The 23,908-nt window shown below is 41.0% G+C and overlaps 1 protein-coding gene across 2 annotated transcripts in view; it reads left to right on the top strand.

Annotated features, from left to right (window-relative positions):
• Positions 1-23,908, top strand: part of POLA1 (DNA polymerase alpha 1, catalytic subunit) — a 297,087-nt gene that overhangs the window by 121,171 nt on the left and 152,008 nt on the right. For both annotated transcript variants that reach the window (XM_047076032.1, XM_047076033.1), the window contains 3 exons: positions 197-329; positions 8,124-8,255; positions 13,230-13,404. In XM_047076032.1, the coding sequence (XP_046931988.1) occupies positions 197-329; positions 8,124-8,255; positions 13,230-13,404 (440 nt within the window). The remainder of the gene's footprint in view (positions 1-196; positions 330-8,123; positions 8,256-13,229; positions 13,405-23,908) is intronic.

Here is a 23,908-nt window from a genome sequence, read left to right on the forward strand (position 1 = left end):
CGTTCCAAGGTTGGTAAACCTTTCGGAGAGTTCATGTAAAAAAACAAATAGTAACGGCCTTTTGGACATTAACGCTCATGTTAGCTTTTAGTACAGCTCTTGTCCACATGTAAATCTAATGGCATTTATCTTCCTTTTCTCTCCTTTATTAATAAAGTATAATATTAAAAAAATGAATCCTTCTCTTTTTTTGCAGCTTTGTCCTTGGTCAGATTCTTTCTGATCAAAGCCGAGACACTATAGTGGAAAACATTCAGAAGAGGTTAATAGAAATTGGAGAGAATGTGCTAAATGGCAGTGTCCCAGTGAGCCAGTTTGAAATTAACAAGGTAAATGTAGCATTTATTGCTGAGCCCAGCTGCTGCCATGTGTTTTTCGCCTCCTTCAGATAGTTGAAGAACCACCTCATCCTTGCAATCGAAATAAATTCTAGCTGGTGATGAAAGCCGCTTAACAACTATCTCCCCAATGGAGCATTAGCATACCGCTTCCTCTTCCAGCTGCTGGCACTGCCCTGTCTCCATCTTTTACTTGGTGGAAGCCTTGTTTCCAGAGATTGTGTAGAGTGACCTAGTTGATGTTTAGGGAACTAGCGAGTATTACCTTCTCCATGGTCCTCGTCCTCATCTATACTTGTTTGCAGAGGACAGCCTGTAAGCTTAGAGACAGAGACAAGAGTGTGTGTGTATGTGTGACTTTCACAGAAGGGGATCCTTAGAGGTATTGTAATGAGAGGGCTTTTGTGGGACATAGTTATTTAGAATTAAGATGGTGATAGCATTTTTTGTATAGCCAGAGCACTTGTGCTTTTATTTTCTTTTTAAACTATGTAATTTAGACTCTGTGGACAGTTTTAGTTGTTGAAAATAGGGAATATTTTTTTCTTACCTAATTTGAAAAATAAAACCTTGGTTTCCAAAGTGCTGTGTAATATAAGATGTTAGTTTGCAGATCTCCTTTTTTTCCTCCATTTGAAGAGTACCCTTACATATACAGAAGCTAATTCTGCAAATACCATTTTATCCATTCTGTGATAGATTATGTTGTCAGAGCTGATAGAAAAAAAGAACTTTAATGAAAAAGAATTTGATGATGATATAAAATGGAAGAGTTAAGAGTTAAAACTCTAATGATACCTTCATGATACCTTATGTTAAGGTGATGCCTGTCATTTTTGCACATTTTCTTACTCTTGGAAACGTACTTTTACATTGAAGCGATTACAATACATATTATTTGGAAATGTGTTTTTGTTTACATTTTATTTATTTTTGAGAAAGGGAGAGAGAGCACAGGTGGGGGAAGGGCAGAGAGAGAGGGAGACACAGAATCGGAAGCAGGCTCCAGGCTCTGAGCTGTCAGCACACAGAGCCTGACATGGGGCTCCAACTCAGAACTGTGAGATCATGACCTGAGCCGAAGTCGGACGCTTAACCACCTGAGCCACCCCAGCACCCCAAGGAAATGTGTTTTTATTTAACGTAAACAGATTTTGCCACATTTCTATGTTATCTTAAAAATGATCATGTTAATTTTGTATTTCACTGATACATCTTTATTTAAAAATTTTGTCTGATTATTTACATTAGTTTTGATATTATAAATAACCAGATTGAACATCTTTCCTTCTTTATCTTTTTGCTTCTGAATGAATTATATTCTTAGTTTAGGTTCCTTGGCGTGAAATATTTGAGTCAAAAGATAGGACTATCTGGAGCACCTGGGTGGCTCAGTTGGTTGAGCATCTGACTCTTGATTTCGGCTCAGCTCGTGATCCCTGGGGCGTGGGATTGAGCCCTGTATGTCATTCTCTTTGCTGAGCATGGAGCCTGCTTTGGATTCTCTCTCTCTCTCTCTCTCTCTCTCTCTCTCTCTCTCTCTCTCTCTCTCTTCTTCCTCTACCCCTTCCTCTCTGCTTCTGCCTGCTCTTTCTGAAAATAAAAAAATACAGGAATATCTGTACAGCTCTTGCCACATTGCTTTGTAAAAGGGTGATAACCAATTGATTAAATAAAATGTGTGTGCCAGTGTCACACAGATTTCCTTGTATTGGTAGTAGTTCACTGGTGATAATATCATTGATAACATTTAAATAAAATAATGCTGTCACTGTGATATGAAAGTGTCTCACTTTTGGATTTAATTTGCATTTGTTGGTTTTTAGAGAAGATGAGTATTTGCTATGCATATCCTTAGGATTAGTATTTATTTTTAGATAAGCCATTTGTTCCTTACACCTTAACTGTGATGTCTTTAATGTCACAAAAAAAGAGACACTCTTTTATATACAGAAGCACAAACAACTAGAAGTAAATATTAGAAGAGGACATGTGCTTTGGCACTAGCTCTTCACTTTAACTGATGCCATGTTCACCTGTTGGCATGGCTTTACTTGTGACATCTAAACACTGATTTCCTTTCAGATTTTGTTTGGTCTGTCTCAGAAATTTGCATGAGGAAGAGTTAAAACTGCAGTCTTGCCTTGATCACTTTTTGCATCACTTCCGCAGGTTGTATCCCTGACACTGTCTACCTTGTTAGAAACGTGGGCCCTGTATTCCAAGGAGTTCCCGGCAGGAGTTTGGAAGGCTGAATCCAAACATGACCATATTACAGGCACAATAACACTGAGCACGTGTCCCCTAGGCCATTGCACCCCCACTGTCATCTTCTCATATGAACAATGACAGTGTTACTAGTATGCCAAGAAACTGAAGTCATAGGCACACTGGCAGTGTCCAAGTTCTGATGAGCAGTCTATAGTCTTGTGATTTTTAAGTTTTTACTATTGAAATTGTTAAACTTAAAAGTAGAGAGTAGTATTATGAGTCCCCATGTATCCATCATTCAGCTGCAATAATTGTCAATTTACAGGGACATTATTATTAACCACAGTAATAGTAATAGTGTGATCAGGACTGTGCATTCATTTTTCTGTGGCAGAACTAAAATTCTAAGTCACTATCTTTATAATCTCCATTTTACTTGACATAGTGGCTGGCAAGTAACAGTTGTCCAGTGAATATTAAAAGAATTTGGTTGCTTTCTTTTTTTTTTAATTTTTTAACGTTTATTTATTATTGAGAGACAGAGCATGAATATGGGAGGGGCAGAGAGAGGGGGAGACACAGAATCTGAAGCAGACTCCAGGCTCTGAGCTGCCAGCACAGAGCCCGATGCGGGGCTCGAACTCCCAAACTGCGAGATCATGACCTGAGCTGAAGTCGGACACCCAACCGACTGAGCCACCCAGGCGCCCCTTCAGTTGCTTTCTTAATCTTCCATTCATCACACATGCACTACCTCTTATAAGCACAATGCTAGATTCGGGAATATAAAATTGAATGAGCAAGTCAAGGTCCATGTTTTCAAGATGGTGATGGTCTGTCAAAGATATATTTACTGTCCCATATTTTTATACCTTTTTTTTTTTTTAATTTTTTTTTCAACTTTTATTTATTTTTGGGACAGAGAGAGACAGAGCACGAATGGGGGAGGGGCAGAGAGAGAGGGAGACACAGAACCGGAAACAGGCTCCAGGCTCTGAGCCATCAGCCCAGAGCCCGACGCGGGGCTCGAACTCACGGACCGCGAGATCGTGACCTGGCTGAAGTCGGACGCTTAACCGACTGTGCCACCCAGGCGCCCCTACACCTTTTTAAAAATAAAACGGATTTCTGCAGTGGTGATTCAAGCGCAATCAATTCTTTTTTTCCCTTTGTTTTTTTTATTTTTTATTTTTTTAATTTTTAAAATTATATTTTTTTAATTTACATCCAAATTAGTTAGCATATAGTGCAACAGTGATTTCAGGAGTAGGTTCCTTAATGCCCCTTACCCATTGAGCCCATCCCCCCTCCCACAACCCCTCCAGCAACCCTCTGTTTGTTCTCCGTATTTAAGAGTCTCTTATGTTTTGTCCACCTCCCTATTTTTATATTATTTTTGCTTCCCTTCCCTTATGTTTATCTGTTCTGTGTCTTTAAGTCCTCATATGAGTGAAGTCGTATATTTGTCTTTCTCTGACTGACTAATTTCACTTAGCATAATACCCTCTAGTTCCATGCACGTAGTTGCAAATGGCAAGATTCATTCTTTTTGATTGCCGAGTAATACTCCGTTGTATATGTATACCACATCTTCTTTATCCATTCATCCATCGATGGACATTTGGGCTCTTTCCATACTTTGGCTATTGTGGATAGTGCTGCTCTAAACATAGGGGTGCATGTGTCCCTTCGAAACAGCATACCTGTATCCCGTGGATAAATGCCTAGTAGTGCCATTGCTGGGTCGTAGGGTAGTTCTGGTTTTCATTTTTTGAGGAATGTCCACACTGTTTTCCAGAGCGGCTGCACCAAGCACAGTAAATTCTGATGAAAGGCCTATCTGTGTCATAGTTTTTCCTCAGTCTTGTTTACAGCAAGCTATTTATATGTCAGAGGTGATGTGTCTTGATCTCTCTGAATACTTACAATAAACATAAACAAGTTTTAAAGAAAACTTGTGAGCAGTTCACTTTTTATGTTTTATCGCTTTCAAAGGAGAGTGGAGCAGAACAGTCTATGTGACTGGTTGTGGATGATTTTATGACAGGATATCTGTTTATCTGTAGATACCGATATTTTTGTGAACTTGGGAGGGATTGAAAATAGGAGGCTAGCCTTGGGTGGAGGAGTAAAGTGGTGAGATTTACCTTTGTAGAGATTTTAGCCCTTGTTGTTGAAAGCAACGGAAAAACACTGGGTGTGATTTTCTGAATTACTGCAATCTTAGCTTAAATATATTTTATAAAGTAACACAAAGTACTTCACAGTTGATTTGTATAGCCCTAGCTAACTTGAGCCTAAACCACCAGGAAACATTTTTTTTTTAAATCAAGCCTTCGAAAACTAGCTTGTAAAATCCCCAAATAGCCTCAATCTAATAATTGGAAAGTATGTCAGATGAAATTCAGAATTTCTTAACATTGCTCTGATGTATAGTCAGTTGAAGAAGATAATGGTTTTTTTTTAAGTAGAGTTATATTGATTAAGATTTCTACGCAGCATTACCCATCCAAGTCAATCAAGACTCCACATAATGCAGGTTGGAGGAGATTCAAATATGTGGAGCATTTCCTAGGCACTCTCTGGCCCTGAGTGTATGATTTACAAAGTGGACATGACATGGGTGTGTGCCGCCCTTTGGAGAACCTGCTTTATTCCTACTACAGCATTTCTCAGAGTTCCTGCTCTCAGGGCACTTGCACAGTCTTAAAATATTGAGGGCGGCAAGAGATTTTATGTGTGGTCCAAATTAATATTTACTGTTAGAAATGAAAACTGAGAAGTTTTAAAAACATTTATTTGTTTAGAAATAGCAATAAGCCCAGTATGTGATTCAAAAATAACATTTTTCCTTGAAATAACTATGTATTTCAAAACAAAGAAAAATTAGCCAGAGGAGTGGCATCATTTTACAATTTTGCATATCTCTTCAATGTCTAGTTTGGTAGAAGACATCTGGATTCTCATATCCACTTGAATGTCCAGTCTCTTGTCGTGTGTGGTTTTGGTTGAAGTATAGGAAGAAAATCCATTTTCACACAAATATGTAGTTGGAAAAAGGAGAAATATTTCACTACTTTTTTCAGATAGTTGTAATATATATTCTCCTTTGATTCTACACCACTATTATCTAAATGGTATTTTTAAAATTTTTTTTCATATTTTATTTGAGAGAGAGAGAGAATCCCAAGCGGGCTCTGCACTGTCAGCACAGAGCCTGATGCAGGGCTCGAACTCACGAACTGTGAGATCATGACCTGAGCCAAAATCAAGAGTCAGATGCTTAACCAGCTGAGCCACCCAGTCTCACCTAAGTGGTATTTTCTTAAAGGCTATTTGTAATGGGGAAATCTGAAACCTTATCAGTGAACTTTTCATAATCTCACATTAAAATCTGTTGGTCTGTGTTGTACTTGGAATAGATACTTTACTCATGCAAAGCATTATGCACTGGCCATTTATGAAATGATAGTTCTGGCAGTTGTACAGACCTTCCAAATATTGAATGCATTTTATTGTAGATTATTCAAAATCACATTTTAAAATATTTCCTGCTATTAGCATTAGAAAAGTCTTTAAGGATAGAAAAGCTGTCAAGCTCACACACACGCAACGAGTTTTCCAGAATTCTAATTTGTGCTTAAAAGTTTAAATTTTACCTTAGGCAGTACATATTGCCACTTGTTTGTCTTCAGGTTGCAGGTTCACTCCGTTTTTTTTGAGAAATTGTCTGCTGAAGACCCAAGTTAGAATAGTAGTAGTTGGCTCATCATTCTTGTAAGGAAAAACTGTGTTCTATGAAAAAGCCAGCTAGTTTGGCTTGCAAGTCTGAACATTTGCACAAGTGCTTTCCGTCGAGTAAGCTTCATTCTTTAGTATACAGTAGACATGGCTTATGTGTAATTCTTATCTTGTCACACAAAATATTAGCCTTGTATTCAGGGTCAGGAGCTGAAAAATCTAAAACTTTTTGCTGTTTCATAAAGGACATTCATTTTTAAAATTTTTTATTTTAGAGAGAGAGTGCGTGTGTGAATGGGGTAGGGGAGGGAGAGAGCGAGCGAGCGAGCGCGCAAGCAAGAATCTCAACCAGGTTCCACGTTCAGCACGGAGCCTGACACGGGGCTCAGTCCCATGACCCTGGGATCGTGACCCATGCAGAAATCAAGAGTTGGACCCTCAACCAACTGAACGACCCAGGCACCCCATTAAGGATATTCTCAAGTGAAACTGGTTTCTTTCGCTTTTTCTTTCTTCTTTTTTCCTTTTCTTTTTTTTTCTTTTGAGAACGCTGAGCGTGTGGTGGCAAAGAATACCAGGAATGGTGCCACACTTTGGTGTGGCAGCCCCGTTCATGTTTATGAGGCATCAGGATCTTTACCTACCACTGCTTCTGCATTACCAGTGCCAACAGTATTGTTAGAAGAATAATTTTGACCTCTCACCTTCCTAAAAGGGTGCCCGGAACCCCCACAGGTCTGCAGAGCACATTTAGGTGATGTAGTCATGCGGCGCCCTGTTCCCTGCCCTTCCTCTTGTCTTTTGATACCCACCACAGGGCTAGATCCCTTCCTTCTCCCCTTTGTGCATACTGAGTTCTAGTCCAGTAGACTGTATTCTGTGTCACCTCTTCTTTGAATTTTTGCTTTTATCTCTGCCCAGAATGTTCTTGCTCTTGTCACCTTGTCTTAAAATGCTGTTTTTCTTCACATGCCAGCTCAAGTTTTTTCTCCTATGATTTCTGTTCTCAGATGATAGTGATCTTTGCCTCTAAACTCTCTCCCTAACACTTTGCTCCACATCTCCCTTAGGGCACATGTAGCTTATTTTTGAGGTTTCATTCGGGGAATGGGGAATCTTCTAATAGCAGATGACTTAGAACCAGTGACCGTCTTACTCATCTCTCAGTACTTTACAGTGCTTGAACTTAGTTAATTATTGCAGAGTGAGCAAAATCATTTATTCTGCAAACCTTGGGTTGCCCTTGCACGCCAAGAACGGTCGTGAGCATTGTGGATGCAGCAGCAAGCAAGGCTGACCTGTTCCTGCCCTCGTGGGGCCGACTTTGTGCTTGCAGCTCACTCATTCTGCCTTTCTGGAGCTGAAAGTGAGTGTTAAGTCCACCGATTTCTGGCACCTTTGAGATTTATGTAGGCTAGAGAAGCCTTTGGGAAACACCGTTCAGTCAGAGTAACTGCTCTGCATCAGTCCTTACTAACCAGTTAATTCAGGGAGAGAACTGCAAACATGAGGAGAAACTCTAAAGGCTTCACAGGAAACTGAATTTATAGTCTTAGTTTTTTATAGCCAAGTATTACATGCCATGGCCCATAAACTTGTATTTCTTTTTTGCCAGAGTTCCATTTGGTCATATTAGTTACTCAATGAAGGAGGGAGGAGTCTTGTGGATGGAATGTGTATGGACTGTGGCACTGTTTTCTACATGCAGCTTCTGTCCATCTTATGTTTCTGTGGCTGATAGAATTCTAGGAAAGATGTATTTAGTGTCTATCTGTGTGAGAAGGGTTTTATTTTAAACCGTGGGGCTTTTTGTTTCCTCTTTTCCTCTTTTAGGCATTGACCAAGGATCCCCAGGATTACCCTGATAAGAAAAGCCTACCTCATGTACATGTTGCCCTCTGGATAAATTCTCAAGGAGGCAGAAAGGTGAAAGCTGGAGATACCGTGTCGTATGTCATCTGTCAGGTAAAATTGTAGTAATTAATAAGACTCCCAGACCTCTTAACCTATAGTAAACTTCAGATCACCACAGTGTCTTACTTCGTGCTCTTCCAAACAATTGGTCCTGTAAAGAGATGGGTTAGTCTGGTTGGTTTTATAATATTTGAAGCCTTAGTCAGAGGTCTGAGGCATGTTATTAAAATTTTCCTAAAGCATTTAAGACCAGTGTCCTGGTTCACTTGAAATTATCTTGGTGAGACAGATGCATGACAGTGGTTGCTGTTTCACCCCTAAACTGACTTGAGTGATAATGTGTGTAAGTTTGGTCACATGTCCAGCAGGAGTCTGTTATTCCTTTTGCCATAGTTTCCATTAGGAATACTGTCAGGATAAGAGAGCGGATGCATGTTTCCCTAGCCTGTGTTCGAATAGTCCCTTGAAAAAAGTGTGAAGTACTTGGTAATATGGAGAAAAGTGACGGATCCTAAAAACATTCCCTAGGAAGAAAACACAAATTGTCTAACCACTTTGGGGTCTTTTCTTTATTTTGAGTGGCGGTGGCCTAGAACCCACCTCCTTGCCTTCTCCCTCTTCCATGAGGCACCTCTGAGGAACCTCTGACGCCTCTGGAACACAAGTTTACACCACTAACCAGTTTCTTTGGAGAGGAGCATGCCTTTAACAGGGATGGGGAAAGATGGTAGGACAGAAGAGTAGTTTTTTTCTTTGAACGCACTTAACTCCAGTTGGAGCAAAGGAGAGGTCTCATCTCTTTCTCCTATTAAAAAAAAAAGTCACAGCCTCTATCCAAATTCTTTAAAATTAATTGTGGTGTGGTATACTTATCAAAAGGCATAATTGATCTGTGTAAGGCTTTGTTTTTAATTAACTATTACGTTCTGTCATTACAGTGGAAAAAATGAGATAAGCCTTGAACTTCATTGCATTATGATTGATCTTTGTCAAACTACAGTCAGTGTGTTTTTAAAACATAGAGTCTTTTCAGAATTTAAAAATTAGCTGCTAATATCTGCTCGGTATCACAGATGATGTACATAACAAATGATTTAAGTACATGGACAGGAATCAGCACTTGACTCTGTCTCCCTCCTAGGGTTACCCTTGATTAAGAACTGTTACAGAAAGCCAATTCCTGCAGGAAAATATTTCCATAAATGTCTGACTCGCTCAATCCCTTAATGTGCTTTGCATATTGCCTCTGACAAGTCTCATCTCAAAAAAACAATTTTCATATTATGCAAATAAAGATTTTGGTAAATAGGCTAGTTTTGTTTCACTTATGATTTCACATACATGGAAAAGCTCTTAGATTATTAGTGACAGGAACAGATGGCAATGCAGCTTTGAAAATCATATAGGTTCTGAGAAATGACCTCTAATAATGAAATCCAGCCAAAATTATGTTTTGGCTAAACCTGGAGTGGAGATGTGTGGTAGTGCGATCGATGTATTTAGAAGTCCGGGTTATGTTCCTTGATGTCTAGATATTAGGTCTTAAGCTTGCTTTTTCTCGGGTCTTACTGAGCTGGAAAAGCTCAAAAAATGCTGACGCTGATATAGTGCGATAAATCCATTTTGATGTATTGTCAATATTTCCCCCATCCACTGGTGCTGGGCCTTAACTTACTTGTTAAAACTACAGTTCATGTTTCTTTTTATGAAGCCTTCTCATTGTATCCCAGGAAAAGCTGCAGGACTTGGATTCGCCTCTATCCCCTGGCAGCGGGGCAAGCCTGCTTTGAGGATGTTTGTGCGCCAGAGTTGCCTACCTCTTTTGCTTTTAGGGACTCACACTATTCTGTTTCCAAACACAACCATCTATTTAGAATCTCTTTTTGATATTTTGAAGAGTACTTTACTGCTCTAAGCAAAGGTGTCCTCTGCAAATAGTCTGTCTCCTAGACAGGTTCCGTTTTGTTTAAAATTTCTAATTAAAATTCGACTATAGTACTCTATTGATAATTTACTCAGACTATAAATTCAGATGAGTTCAGAGAGTAATGTTTTTGGTGTCTGATTTATATTGTAGTTCATCGACTTGTAAAGCCTACATGAATTATTTGCTGAGATCTTAAATCAACTTCCACTTAATGGTTAAGTTTTAAATCCTTAATTATTTAACTTTCATTAGACCTAATTTCCATAAGGCATGCCTTTAACATAATTGTTTTAAGGGGCCCCCTTGTACACCCATTTAAATAACTTTTTTCCATTAGTTTCCTTCTAAAGATGACGACATAGTTTTGAATGAATTGATTGCACCTGGTTGTCTCTGTGAAGTATGTACTTTGTGAACTTTGTGAATTACTACGTAGGCACTTAATGCAGGATGATTGTTAATCAGTTTTTAAAGCGTATGCCGTGTGTTACTGCATATACCGTGGGATCTTGCTAGGTTGGAGAATTAGGTCTGTGAGGGATATATCTTATGTCACGGCCTGAATGTTTTTCCAACACAACATAGCAAAACCTGTCTTACCAATTCTTTTGAATTTAGTCATGTTTGGGCTCAGATTTTTTAAATACAGCAAGAACTATGATTGGGTTGGGGCACCTGGGTGGCTCAGTCAGTGAAGCATCTGATCCTTGTTATCAACTCAGGTCTTGATCTCAGGTTGTGACTTCAAGCTCCCCGCATTGGGCTCCGTGCTAGAAAAGAAAAAAAAAAAAAAAAGAAATCTATTTGTGTCAGTGTGAAAACTGGTCTTTTGTGTGGTTATTTAAAATAAAAACTTTCTTGAGGATATGCTTAGAAATTTTCAACTGCTTTTTTAAAAACTTGCCTTACTCTGAGAATATCTTCTAATATATTGGAAAGTAACTCACGTGCCTTCAAAAAAAATTTGCCTCTACAATTTGATTTTTATTTACCATTAAAAAGTAGTTAACATTGTTGTAATCTTAAGAACAGACTAGATTTTTTTTTGTTCATTTATTTATTTTGAGAGAGAGAGAGAGAGAGAGAGAGCACGAGCAGGGGGAGGGGCAGAGAGACGGAAGGAGGGAGAGAATCCCAAGCAGACTCCGTGTTGTCAGCACACAGCCTGATGCAGGGCTCAGTCTCACAAACCGCAAGATCATGACCTGAGCCAAACTAAGAGCTGGATGTTTAACCAATTGAGCCACCTAGGCACCCGAAGGACAGACAAGTTTTAAAAAAAAAAAAAAAAAGAATTCTCTAAATTAATCAAGTTTCAGGTGTGTGTTAACAAAGTCAGTCTCAATACAGGTGTGGTGCATAGAGACGCTGCCCAGGGATTTTTCACACCGTTTTTGTCCTTAACCGTCATCTTACCCTCCTCTCATGATTCAGACTTCTCAAAGGGCAACAATTAAAGTTGATGAATTCTGCCTAATTTGTTTTTACCATGTTGTGAACTCCTGAAAAATAACTAAATGGCAAGTTTTTCAATCCAGGGTTTGCTTTCTTTCTAGGTGTTTCATTATATCCCAGACCAGGTAGGACCTAGTTGATAAATATCTCCGTTTGTTTCCCTCAGGAGCCTTGCCAGATAAAGAGGCCTCTGCCTCCAGTCTGGTGAAGACAGTGGCGTGCAAGTAGCCTCTTCTTGGGTTGGGTTCTGAGAAGGGGCTGAGTGTAGCAGGAATGAAAGAATAGGGTTCATGTTATCTATTTGGCAGAGCAGCTGAGCATTGTGAATAGTTAAAATTGACTTGTCTGATGGGGCGCCTGGGTGGCTCAGTCTGTTCAGCGGCCAACTTCGGCTCAGGTCATGATCTCACAGTGTGTGAGTTTGAGCCCCACGTCAGGCTCTTGTGCTGGCACCTCGGAGCCTGCTTCGGATTCTTTGTCTCTCTCTCTCTGCCCCGCCCCCCCCCCGCCCCCCCCCCCCCGCCCTCTGTCTCTCTCTCGAAAATAAACAAACATTTTAAAAAATTGACTAGTCTGAATGTAAAATTCTGTTGCTGACAAGAGGAGGTATGGAGCAAATTGTTGGATGACTTGTAGAGTCACAGATGTTGGTGACCTCACCCACAGGGCTGTGGATCAATTATATAGAATTCCACGGCTTTTTATAAAGAGGAAACCTTTGAGGGGCCCCTGGGTGGCTCAGTTCCTTAAGAGTCCGACTTCAGCTCCCGGTATGATTTCACGGTTCGTGGGTCCAAGCCCCACACCGGCTTCTCTGCTGTCAGCACAGAGCCTTCCTCAGATCCTCTGTCTCCCTCTCTCTCTGCCCCTCCCAGCTCTTGCTCTCTCTGTCTCTCCCAAAAATAAATCAATAAACGTTTTTTGTTTTTTGTAAGAAGAGCCTTTGAAAAGATACTCTCTGACCCATCTTTCTTTCCTCGAGGAGAGCCATGTAAACAGTACGAAATGGCATGCCCTTCATTCCACCGGCCAGATACTTTGCTTCTAGAGCATTGCCATTCCACCAAGATAGCTCATTAATTTTATTCCTATTATATCTTCTATATGAGTCACTACTCTGTGGGTTTCATACTCCTTTCTTGACCGCTTGCTCATTTGTTTCTCGATACATATAGCTCCTCAAAGAAAATACTACCCCTAGGGGAGGCCTTTAAGATGAGATTATGACTAGAATCCTTGCATGAAGGGATTGAATTCACATGGTAAAAGGACCACACATGCCTTTTCTCATTACTCCTAAAAGGCCTTTCTGGTTAGATTGATAGTTAGCAAGTCTTCTCAGTGTGCTTCTGTGATATGGCAGGTGGAATTATTTAATCTAGTCATGCCATCTTGTTGGTTTCATGTTTCAACAAAAAATAGAACACAACACATGCTGGATTTACATTCTTGGACAGTGGGTGACGTGTTTTCCTTGATCTTCCTACTCTTAGATACATATGAAATGTTCACCAATAGGTCAAAAGGACTTCTTGGTGTTTGTAATTGAATACATAAAATTTGAATTGTTCTCCCTCTTTGTGGCCAGGCAAGTATGTGTGACTGAATTTCTTAACAGCTACCTGTGCCGTGTCCTTTTGTAGGATGGGTCAAACCTCAGTGCGAGTCAGAGGGCCTATGCACCCGAGCAGCTACAGAAACAGGACAATTTAACCATTGACACCCAGTACTACCTGGCTCAGCAGATCCACCCGGTCGTGGCTCGGATCTGTGAGCCAATAGACGGAATCGATGCTGTCCTCATTGCAACGTGGTTAGGTAAGTGTCCCCAGCTCACATAGCCTCTTACCCGGCTGCGTATACCAGCAGCCACAGTCCTCCCTCAACTGTTGCAAGCCTTGTTTATCGGCACGGTATGTGTCGAGCACTTCTTTGTTTATAGTTGGGTATTTATTTTTGTGGTTGGTTGATTACTCTCTGTCTCCCTTCATAGGCTGGGGAGCCCACATATTTGCTCCCTCTGTAGCCACATGCCTGCTCCACAGTAGGCACTCAGTCAGTAAATGTCGAGGGAAGAGAGGGAAGGCAGGAGAAGAGAGGAGGAGAAGATTGTAGGCATAGTTCCAGTGTCTGAGCTTACGTTGTCGTTGCTTTAATCGGTGAACTTCTATTAATAAGGAGATTGATGGTATCGTGATGGGTGGTTTATCTTGTCTGTATCTCTAAATGTATTTTTGTATAAAGTGAGAGTACAAAGCCTTTTTTTAAAGAGTAAGAGTAAAAAGTTTAATTTTTAGTATACAATTCCCTGTGAGTATCCTACTCTAACTTTATTTTAAATTCTTTGAAAACCAGACTTGCTGTTACCTTCTAGGAATGAGCTGATTCCTAATTTGTCATCATCCCAGGAGGTATTGGTCAACCCCAAAACTTCTGTGTTTTGACTTTTTCCTGTGTCACCAGACTGTCATCTCTTGCTTACAGATGCATTTCGTTACTTGCTCTGACTTCATTTCTAGATGGCCAGCATGGAAAGGGTTACAGTGCTTTAAGATGTCTACTCTCTTTCCCATTGTCCGCAAAGATGAGTATTTTTAGAATACTGCCTAATAAAGTCCTTAGATGACGCCTCGCAGTCTGTAAGTGAAGTCCAGGTGCCACTGACATCTCACAGTCTTTAACTCTGGCAGTTGTAGACTCTAACTTTGGAGCTCCAACCTGTATTTTTAGCCTTATTTCTTAATCGGTATACTTAGGGTCCCCTTAATGTGGCATTGCTCATTGTGTCCCTGCTTCATGGAAAATTCTCCCCCTCTTCTCATTGAAATGTCTGACTTAAGACATGGGTGTTGACATCATCATAGGGACTTGGGTGTCCATGCTGGTTCTGTGTTTCACAAGCTCTGTGGCTTTCACAAGCCTCCAAACCTTGTTCAAAGCCTTGGTTTCTGGAATCGTAAGGCGGAGTTGCTCTGAGGGGGCAATAGGCTGATGCACAGGTGAACCTCTGCCCGGGCCTGGAGCAGAGAGGGTGCTGTTAGCAGCCACGCCCTGCGCTCCTGCCCGGCCTCTGCGTAAATGTGTCCACGGCCTCTCCAGTCCCAAAGGTTTATACGTAGTTAGTGCTCACTCTGCATGTGTGGACCCGGATGTGTGCCATCCTGCCCCTGGTGAGCATTTTCCTCAGCTTCTGCCTGCTAGCCCTGACTCCACTCTTCTGCCAGTGTCTGCTCTGGAAGTGGAAACTTATTTTTGACCTTTGCCTAAGCAGAACATAATTAGGATGATAAAATCTGCTACTCAAATCGTCATATAATGTGTTCTCAGAGTTGAGTTGTATTTGATGATGTTTATAAATCCTCAGCTGGGAGGAGGGGCATCGAAACGCACAGTAGTTGTTAGCTTCCTTCTTTCTCATCTCCGCATTGGGTGCTGCTCTGTCGGATACCATACTAAGTACTTTGTATATGTTATCTCATTTAATCTTTGCAAGAACCTCATGAGGGTGTGTTGTATTCGCTCCATTTTACAGAGAAGGAATCAGAGGCTCAGAGAGGTAACTAACTCGGTCTTGTCACATAGCTAGTAAGGGGACTGGCTGCATTTGGATGGGACGCAGCTCTCTGTGAACTCCAAAGCTCTTCACCGCTGCACCACCCTCTCCTACCTGTTCTTAGCTCTGAGAGGCGATGACACAGCTCTTCAGGCAGGAGTGGAGTGGTGTGGATGTGAAGGCACAGGAATTTCATCTTCTTGCGCCCTCCTCTCCCTGTTGCACCCACCAGTGGACATTCGCAGTAAAAACCCCCCAAGAAGAACCATTTTTTTGAAAGAGTAGGGCTCCCAGTTTTTCCATTAGTACCACCTCACCAAGAACCTATTCTAGAGGCTAATTGCTATCCTTTCCTTCCCTGGTGTGAAATTTCCCAGTGGCCCGGCACTGAGCAGGAGTAGATGGATGAAGTGCCCCCCTGCCCTGGCCCCGAGTGACACATAGTCAGCACCGAGCCTCGAGGGAAGGGTGGGGGAGCCTGCCTGGTGGGTAACCCGATACCCGCTCGTGCATCTCAGTACTGGTCTCAGAGGGACCCAGAAGGATTTTGTCGGTTCTGGGGTCATATTTAAGGTAGTTCTAAGTTAAACAGTGGACACATTTTGACTTGCTTAAAGACAGACTTGATCCTAATTGCCACTGCCCTTTGGTCACAGGCTCTGCCTTATGAATCCAGTTTTCGCAAATCATTTTCCAAGCCGGTAGCCCTGTGGGTCCTGTCTGCAGAGGGTTCATGTTATTACTGACCAGGCTCACTGTGCGCCCGGAGCCCTCCGTACTTGGGCACAGCTCCACCCAGCCTCCACCTCTCCTAGCCCATCACCTGCCACCTCTTGGTGCCAGGTAGCCACTCAGAGCTACTGGGAAGATGTGTGTCTTTGGTTCCCAAGGAGCTGCTGCGACTCCCCCTTTTTATCTTCCAGTGTTTATCTTGAGCTGCTTGGCAGTGGGTCTTCGGCCGAGGGCCTGTGAAGTTGTCTCCATTGTGCTGTCCCCTCGTCCTGTGCTTGTCCTCTGCTCCCACGGCAGCTCCTGTTGTTACCGGCGCTGTCCGCATCTCTGCCTGTATTAGTGAGAAACCCCCAGTCCTTTCTCTCTCCCTCTTTGCCCATAGGAGGTCCACGTGCATCAAGTGCAGGCCTGCAAATGTCATGGACCATGAAGGTCTGTAGAAAATGTGGAAGCTCCCCAGGCGGCTCTGTGCCCGCCTTTGCCCCCTGCCCTCTGCAGGAGCCATGTTCTGATCTGCATCCTTTATCCCTCCCCCGCCCCCCCAGAGAAAAATCAGGATGGCTGTTTTTCACTAGGGGATTAGAGGCCCCTGTTACCAGTTCTCCCTTAGCCTGTGGTTTTAGGGCGGAGGAGAGTGGAGGAGGTGGGGAGGTGGGGGGAAAGTAAGAGGAGTGTAAGGGGGTGCATGGTTTCTAAGAGGTGCAAGCTGTAGGCATAAAATTACTGTAATTTGTTTTTAAAATTCTAAATCTGTTTTCTTTATATGAAAAAAAACTACAGTTCGTGAACTGACAATGTTAAATAAGTTGAAGTGTACAAATGTATACATAAAATACAGGCTCTCCAACTGCCTAATCACAGACATAAAATAACTCTCTTGCTTTTAATGTAGTTTTTATCTTTGATTAATGAAATGTATTACAGTGTTGAAACTTCAGTGAAGTTTGATACTTTGTCCTTTTAGTTAGTACAAAGAAATCAGGAATAATGGCATAATTTCATTTATGAAAATTATTAAGTTCATGATTTTTTATTTTTAAGACTCTTTTGTGGAGAGCAAGTATATTTTTCCACCACCTTTTTCTTTTTCTATTGCTTTTATACTGCTTTCCTTGAAATGAAAGGCAAGCATCAAGTGTTGGTTTTATCCTGTGGCTTCACTTTGGAAATTCTCCGACTATTTCTCCCTGTCAAGATACCTCCTGAGGTCTGTCTGCTGGCATGTTGCATGGCCAGGTGTTCTGTATAGGAAGGCCATTTTAGTGCAAAGGAGAGAGGATAGTCTATTAGATGAGTGAATGAATAAGTGTGTTGAATTGAAAGAGAATAATTTGTTCTCTCTAATAACTAATGGTCCTCATTATCCCACAGTAAAATATGTATCATTTTTCTGAAACCCATGCAAGATTATTGCTATTGGGCTTAAAGAAAGCGAAATTTTACTCTTTTCCATCTGTGAACAGAAAAAAATATAGTCTTACTCTTCTTACACAATAGCCCTATGGGAAACATGGCCACAAAAACTTAGAACTCTTAGCTTTTGTTCTCCAGACCATAGGTTTTTTTTCTCTTGTTCTAATGAAATCCCTCCATAGTCTGTAGAGGAAATATTCACAGTATGCTACAACATCCACATAGTCTTCTGTACCTAAGAAAACAGGCCAGTGATAAGAGTAGTCTAAAGCTCATCCTTGAATTTCATCTTTTAATAAATTTGTATTTCATGCATAAAAGTACTTAGAATTATGTAATATCTTTTCTCTAATGAGCAATAATTTGTATACTAACCGTCAAGTACATTTCTTCATGGCCATTGATCAAATTGCAGGCATTTGCCTGTCTGGGCAGTTTTGTCATTTGTCCTGAGAAACTATAGATATTTGAAGAATGAGAATTTAGAATTTAATCTCTGAAAGTAGTGTTTAAAACAAGACAACATGGTTAACCCAGTATGTTCCTGGATTCACTTGGAAAGTAAAAATTCCCTTTTAAAAAAATGACCCCATATCCCACACAGGTTACAGAAGGTAGTTTTTGTCAATAGATAGGGTCCAGTAACACCCAAGAAATGAGTGCAACAGCAGGCCAGGCAATGTCAGGGGTGCCTTTGACAGGCCTACAAAAGATGGGGGTGGGGTGGATAAAGTATAGGCGGTTGCGAGTAGAATGATGTCACCAGCAGGTGCCTCGGGTATCACTTTGTTGATCCAAGACTCTTGCCTTTTTTCACGATCAAGCTCTTAGAAGAACATACATATGTGACCATCATTTGCAAATCTTAAATATTTCCTATAACGTGATTAATAAAATTTAAAAAGTAAGATCGCACCAAAGGCAAAGTAGGTTATTATCTTGTCTGCTGATAAGAACCACCTCTTCTGGGATGGAGCGCCATTCCACCGTATCACCAGTGGGTCATGCTCCCAGCCTACCTGTGCATTCATTGGATACTTGAATGTTGAAGCCTGCTGGGCTCAGCGTCATAATGGGCACTGTGAGGGATACGAGGATGACTAGGCCATGGCTCCTTTACTCACATTATAGCCTGGGCCATTTTGTCCATTTCACCATGGTAGGGAAGACTAGTGGACAGCACAGTGCATGTCCCAAGACAGGTAAAATAAAGGATTATAGGCATTCAGGGGAAGCACAGACCACTTGTAGCTTGGGCCACTAGAGAAGAGTTGATGAAGGTCTTGGCATTTGGCATTATGGGCTATGCTTTGGAGAGGCCAGCGTGGACTCGAGATTGGTTGCCTGTTCCCACCTCTCATTAGTTCTTCCAGCCCATTGCTGAATGGCAGTGGCCCCGACCTGCACGGCAGTGACCCGTGCCATCTCAGCCACTCCACATGACACATGAGGGCCCGCAGTGACACTGCTCACCTAAGTCAAACAAAGATCCCTGGGAACTTGGAGCCAAACTCTGAAGCATGTTTAGAATATTTGCTGGGACTGGTATTCTGGCTTTGTAATACTTGGAGTGTCCAGAGGAAGATGGGACTTTCTCTAATTTAGAAGTTAGGTCAATTTAAAAAAACTTTTTAACTTTATTGAAGAGTAATTGACAAATATAATTAAATGTATTCAAAGTGTACGAAGTGATGATTTTATATACATAGACATTGTAGAATGATTACCAAGATCAAGAGAATTAACACATCCATCACCTCATGTAGTTTCCGTAGTTAACTTTTTTCGATGTGGTGAGAACACTTAAGATACATTCTCAGCAGCTTTCACGTATATAGTGCAGTATTATTAACTATAGCTCAAGTTTTTTAAAAAGATGTATCATTTAAAAATTGTTTTAGTGTTTATTTTTTGAGAGAGAACTTGTGAGCAGGGTAGGGGCAGAGAGAGAGGGAGACACGAATCCGAAGCGGGCTCTGAGCTGTCAGCACAGAGCCCAACGCGGGGCTCGAACCCACAAACCATGAGATCATGACCTGAGCTGAAGTTGGACACTTAACCGACTGAGCCACCCAGGTGCCCCAAAAAGATGCATCATTTTAAAATGATACTTACCAATACTTTATAGCCTACAGAAAAATGACTAAGACATGATAAATGAAAACAGCTGAACATAGCATTAAACTTTATTAAAACTATATTAAATCTACATACATGAATAAGAGGAAAGGGTAAAGGTGGTAAATTATAGTTTCCTTATTGAAAAAGTAATATTAAAAATAAGACAGTTTTTACAAAACCAGAAGGAAAAAATGGTTAAACAATTACTAATTTCTAAAAGGTTTGCCTAGGGACCTCCGGCCTGGCTGTCCTACACCCCACCCCCCAAAATATTTACCAACATAGCTGGGGAGGAGAGGTCTTTGTTGTAGGAGCAGCAATCCTTGGTCTGTTATTTTGTGCTATTGTATTTTGCAAATATTTTTTCAGCATACACTTACCATCTTGTCTCAGGTTTAAATATAAGAAAGAAAATAGAAACACTTCTAGAGGTACACATCTCATTAAGTTAAAATTCACATTTAGAGCTATCATCGAGGGCATTAAAACAGTTGAGTGAGGTCATGAGGGTGCTGCACATCAGGATTTTTTTTCCACTTAAAATTTTGGGGATTATCTTTGCAGGACATTAAAAATCTTGTGGGTTTATTTGACCCAAAGGTTTGGATATTATTTTTTACAAAATACTCATAAGTTTTCCATTTGTCTTATTGTTGCCGTGAAAGGCAGTTTCAGGTCTGCCACTTGAAGTTGTTGATCTTGAAACTGGATCTTTAGAATTCTTAAAATGTTTTATGATGGAAAATTCTAAACGTGTTCAGTAGTAGAGAAAATGGCCTAAGAATCCGCCAGGTGCTCGTGACCCAACTTCAGCACTCTGCAACTGTGGACAATCTTGCTCCTCTTTTCCACCTACTCCGATTATTTTGAAGTGAATTCTAGACACCATATAATTTTACCTGTAAATATTACATTTTACATTTCTACAAGATAAGGATTCCCCCTTTTCAGCATAACAACAATATTATCACTAGTAAAAAAGAGAAAAAAAGCTCACAGTTGCTTCATTCCATCAAACATCCAATAAGTGTTTGTATTCCCTAGTTGTATTAAGGATACACTTCTTTTAAAAAGTTCCATGTTTGGGGCGCCTGGGTGGCGCAGTCGGTTAAGCGTCCGACTTCAGCCAGGTCACGATCTCGCGGTCCGTGAGTTCGAGCCCCGCGTCGGGCTCTGGGCTGATGGCTCAGAGCCTGGAGCCTGTTTCCAATTCTGTGTCTCCCTCTCTCTCTGCCCCTCCCCCATTCATGCTCTGTCTCTCTCTGTCCCAAAAATAAATAAACGTTGAAAAAAAAAAAATTTAAAAAGTTCCATGTTTGAGAGGCGCCTGGGTGGCTCAGTTGGTTGAGTGTCTGACTCTTGATTTTGGCTCAGGTCATGATCTCACTGTTCGTGGGACTGAGCCTTGCATTGGGCTCTTCTGACGGTGCAGAGCCTGCTTGATATATTCTCTCTCTCTCTCTCTCTCTCTCTCTCTCTCTCTCTCCCCCTCTCCCTCTTTCCCTCTCTCTCCCCCTCTCCCCCGCCTCTCCCCCTCTCCTCCCCTCTCCCCCCCTCTCCCCCTCTCTCCCCCTCTCTCCCCCTCTCTCCTTCCCTCTCCTTCCCTCTCCCTCTCTCCCTCTCTCTCTCCTTCCCCCTCCCTCTCTCTCCCTCTCCCTCCTTCCCTCCCTCTCTCTCTCTGTCCCCATCCCTCTCTCCTCTCCCCCCCTTTCTCTCCCTCCCTCCCTTTCTCTCCTGCTGCCCCTCTCCCCAACTCATGTGCTCATTCTCTCTCTCTTTCAAAAATAAATAAACCTTAAAAAAGATAAAAACCTTCTTGTTTGAATTGGAATGTAATAGTCCATATGGCAGTTAATCTCTTTTTTCTTTTTCTTCTTTTTTTTTTTTGCAACCATCCAATTTACTTGTTAAGAAACGTGGGGTTTTTGTCCTATAGAATTTCTCTTATTCTGGAGTTTGCCGAATGCATCCTACTGGTATCTTTTAACATGTTCCTCTCTCTCCTGTATTTCCTGTAAAGTGGTAGTTAGAGCTAAAGACTTGATCATATTTCAGTTCAGTTTCTTTCAGTTTTTGCTAATACTGCTTCCTAGGTGATGGTGTATGCATCTATGAGATTAGAACCCAACATAGGCATATCATAAATATTTAGTACTCATTCTCTCACCCTTTTCGACCTGAATTTTCTTTTTTTTTTTTTAACGTTTATTTATTTTGGGGACAGAGAGAAACAGAGCATGAATGGGGGAGGGGCAGAGAGAGAGGGAGACACAGAATCAGAAGCAGGCTCCAGGCTCTGAGCCATCAGCCGAGAGCCTGACACGAGGCTCGAACCCACGGACCGCGAGATTGTGACCTGAGCTGAAGTCAGACGCTTAACCGACTGAGCCACCCAGGCACCCCCTGAATTTTCTAATAGTATAACATATATTCAGAAAAGCACACAAAACCTAACTGAACAGCGTAGTCAGCCCTGAGCTCAAGAAACATATATTATTACATATATTACTACATCCTCAGAAGAAGCCCCCTCATGGCACCTCCTAGAAACTGTCTTCTACTCTCTCCAGGAAATTCTTGTCCTGATTTCTGACATCGTAGATGAGTTTTTCTCGTTTTTTGGATGTGACAGAAATTGTGTCTTTGCTCTTTGTATCTGGCTACTTTCACTCAATATTACGTTTGTTAGCTTCGTCCGTATGGTTGTACTTCGTTCCTGTGTAGTATTGCACTGTATGCACTGTATGAATATACCACACTCGTTTCAGTGCATTTGAGGGTTGTTTCCACAACTGGGCCATTATGAATAGTGCTGTATTGAGCATTCTTGCACATGTCTTCTCTTGAACACTTGCATGTGTTTCTGTTGGGTATATACTTAGGAGAATTGCTAGGTCATGGGAGGCCTCATATATGTTCAGCTTTAGTAGGTACTACTAACTTTCCAAAGTGGTTCAACTAATGTACACTCCCTGCTCTCGGTGTATAAGTGCCCCACATTCTTACCAATACTTGGTGTTGTGTGTTTTCTCCATTTAATGTGGTGGTATAACATCGTGATCTTAATTTGCTTTTCTTTGATGACAAATGAAATTGAGCACCTGTTCACATGCTTATTGTCCATTTGACTATCTCCTTTTTGTCGGGTTCCTGGTGAGGTGTTTGTATACTTTTCTGTTGGGTTGTCTTTTTCTTACTGATTTGCAGGCATTATATGTTCTAAATATGAGTCCTTTGGAAATATACGTCACAAACCTCTCCTGTTTGGCATATGGTTTCTTTCAAGCATAACGTACATACAGTGAGATGCTACTGTCTTAAGAGTCTCATATATTCTGTTGATCAAGACACAGAACTTTTCCATCACCCAGAACGTTGCCTTGTTTTCCTTCCCAGTCATCATCCCTCCTCACAAAAGAAACCAATCACCTGATTTGTCTTACCCTTGGCTAGTTTTACCTGTTTCAGAATTTTATATAAATGATCTTCTATAATGTATACTTACTATGTTCAGCAGCTTTCACTTAGCAGAGTAGTTTGGAGATTTACCTATCTTGTGTATAGCATCATGCATTCTTGTTTCATTGCTGAGTAGTATTCCGTGTTAGATTACACAAGTTTATTTTTTCATTCTCCTGTCAGTGGACATCTTGATTGTTTCCAGTTTCTGGTTATTTTGAATAAAGCTGCTGTGAAATTTCTTGTATAAGGCTTTTTATGGATGTAGCATTTACCTTTTAAAAATTCATTTATTTTTTCATTACTCATACTAAATACTCAGTTTGTGTATTATTCTCTAAGAAGTCCAGATACATGAACGCTTGGATTTGTGCAAAACATAAATGATGTATTTCCTAAAAGGGATTTTTAGGAAACAGTTTTACAGCAGAATTCTATTATTAGCAACTTCAGTAATTATTACCAACACCTGCTTAGGTATATCAGTTTCTCACTTTACCCATTTGGAGTTTTATTCATAAGGATTTTTTTCTTCTTCCTCCCTTGTATGGACACACATAATTGGCTTTACCGTAGTTATTTGCATTTGTGCTAATAGAGACCTTGTCTTTTGGAAGAAGAAAATTACTTGGGCCAATGCTTCAGCCTCTCAACTAAATGCCTTGACTTCAGAAGAGTTTTAAATACTCCTTGGAAATGGGGGCAGGTGAACATTCTTAAAAGCAGGTATAGCTTAAGATGTTTAGAAAGTATAGTGGTAGGAAAATTAATTTTGTGCTACATGTCATGTTGGAGGTGTGTGTGCTTAAGAATATGGCGATCTTAAATAAAAAACAGCACTGCTGAACTCATCCACCCCAGTGCCTGTGATGTTACTTTCTATAAATACTTTTTGAAACATGAGAGCTTTGATCTTGTTGCCAAAATAATGTGAGATCCTATAAATTGTCTAATTATAAATGACAGAATTTTAATTTCATTTCAGTTTCCCTTTTGTCCTCCCCATCCCGCCCCCCCCCCAAGAAAAATGGTGTGACTGTATCA

The sequence above is a fragment of the Lynx rufus genome, unplaced genomic scaffold (genome assembly GCF_022079265.1).
Source record: "Lynx rufus isolate CCGP_SWC_20201006 ecotype Redwood Valley unplaced genomic scaffold, mLynRuf1.p SCAF_14, whole genome shotgun sequence".
In the NCBI taxonomy this organism is placed as follows: Eukaryota; Metazoa; Chordata; class Mammalia; order Carnivora; family Felidae; genus Lynx; species Lynx rufus.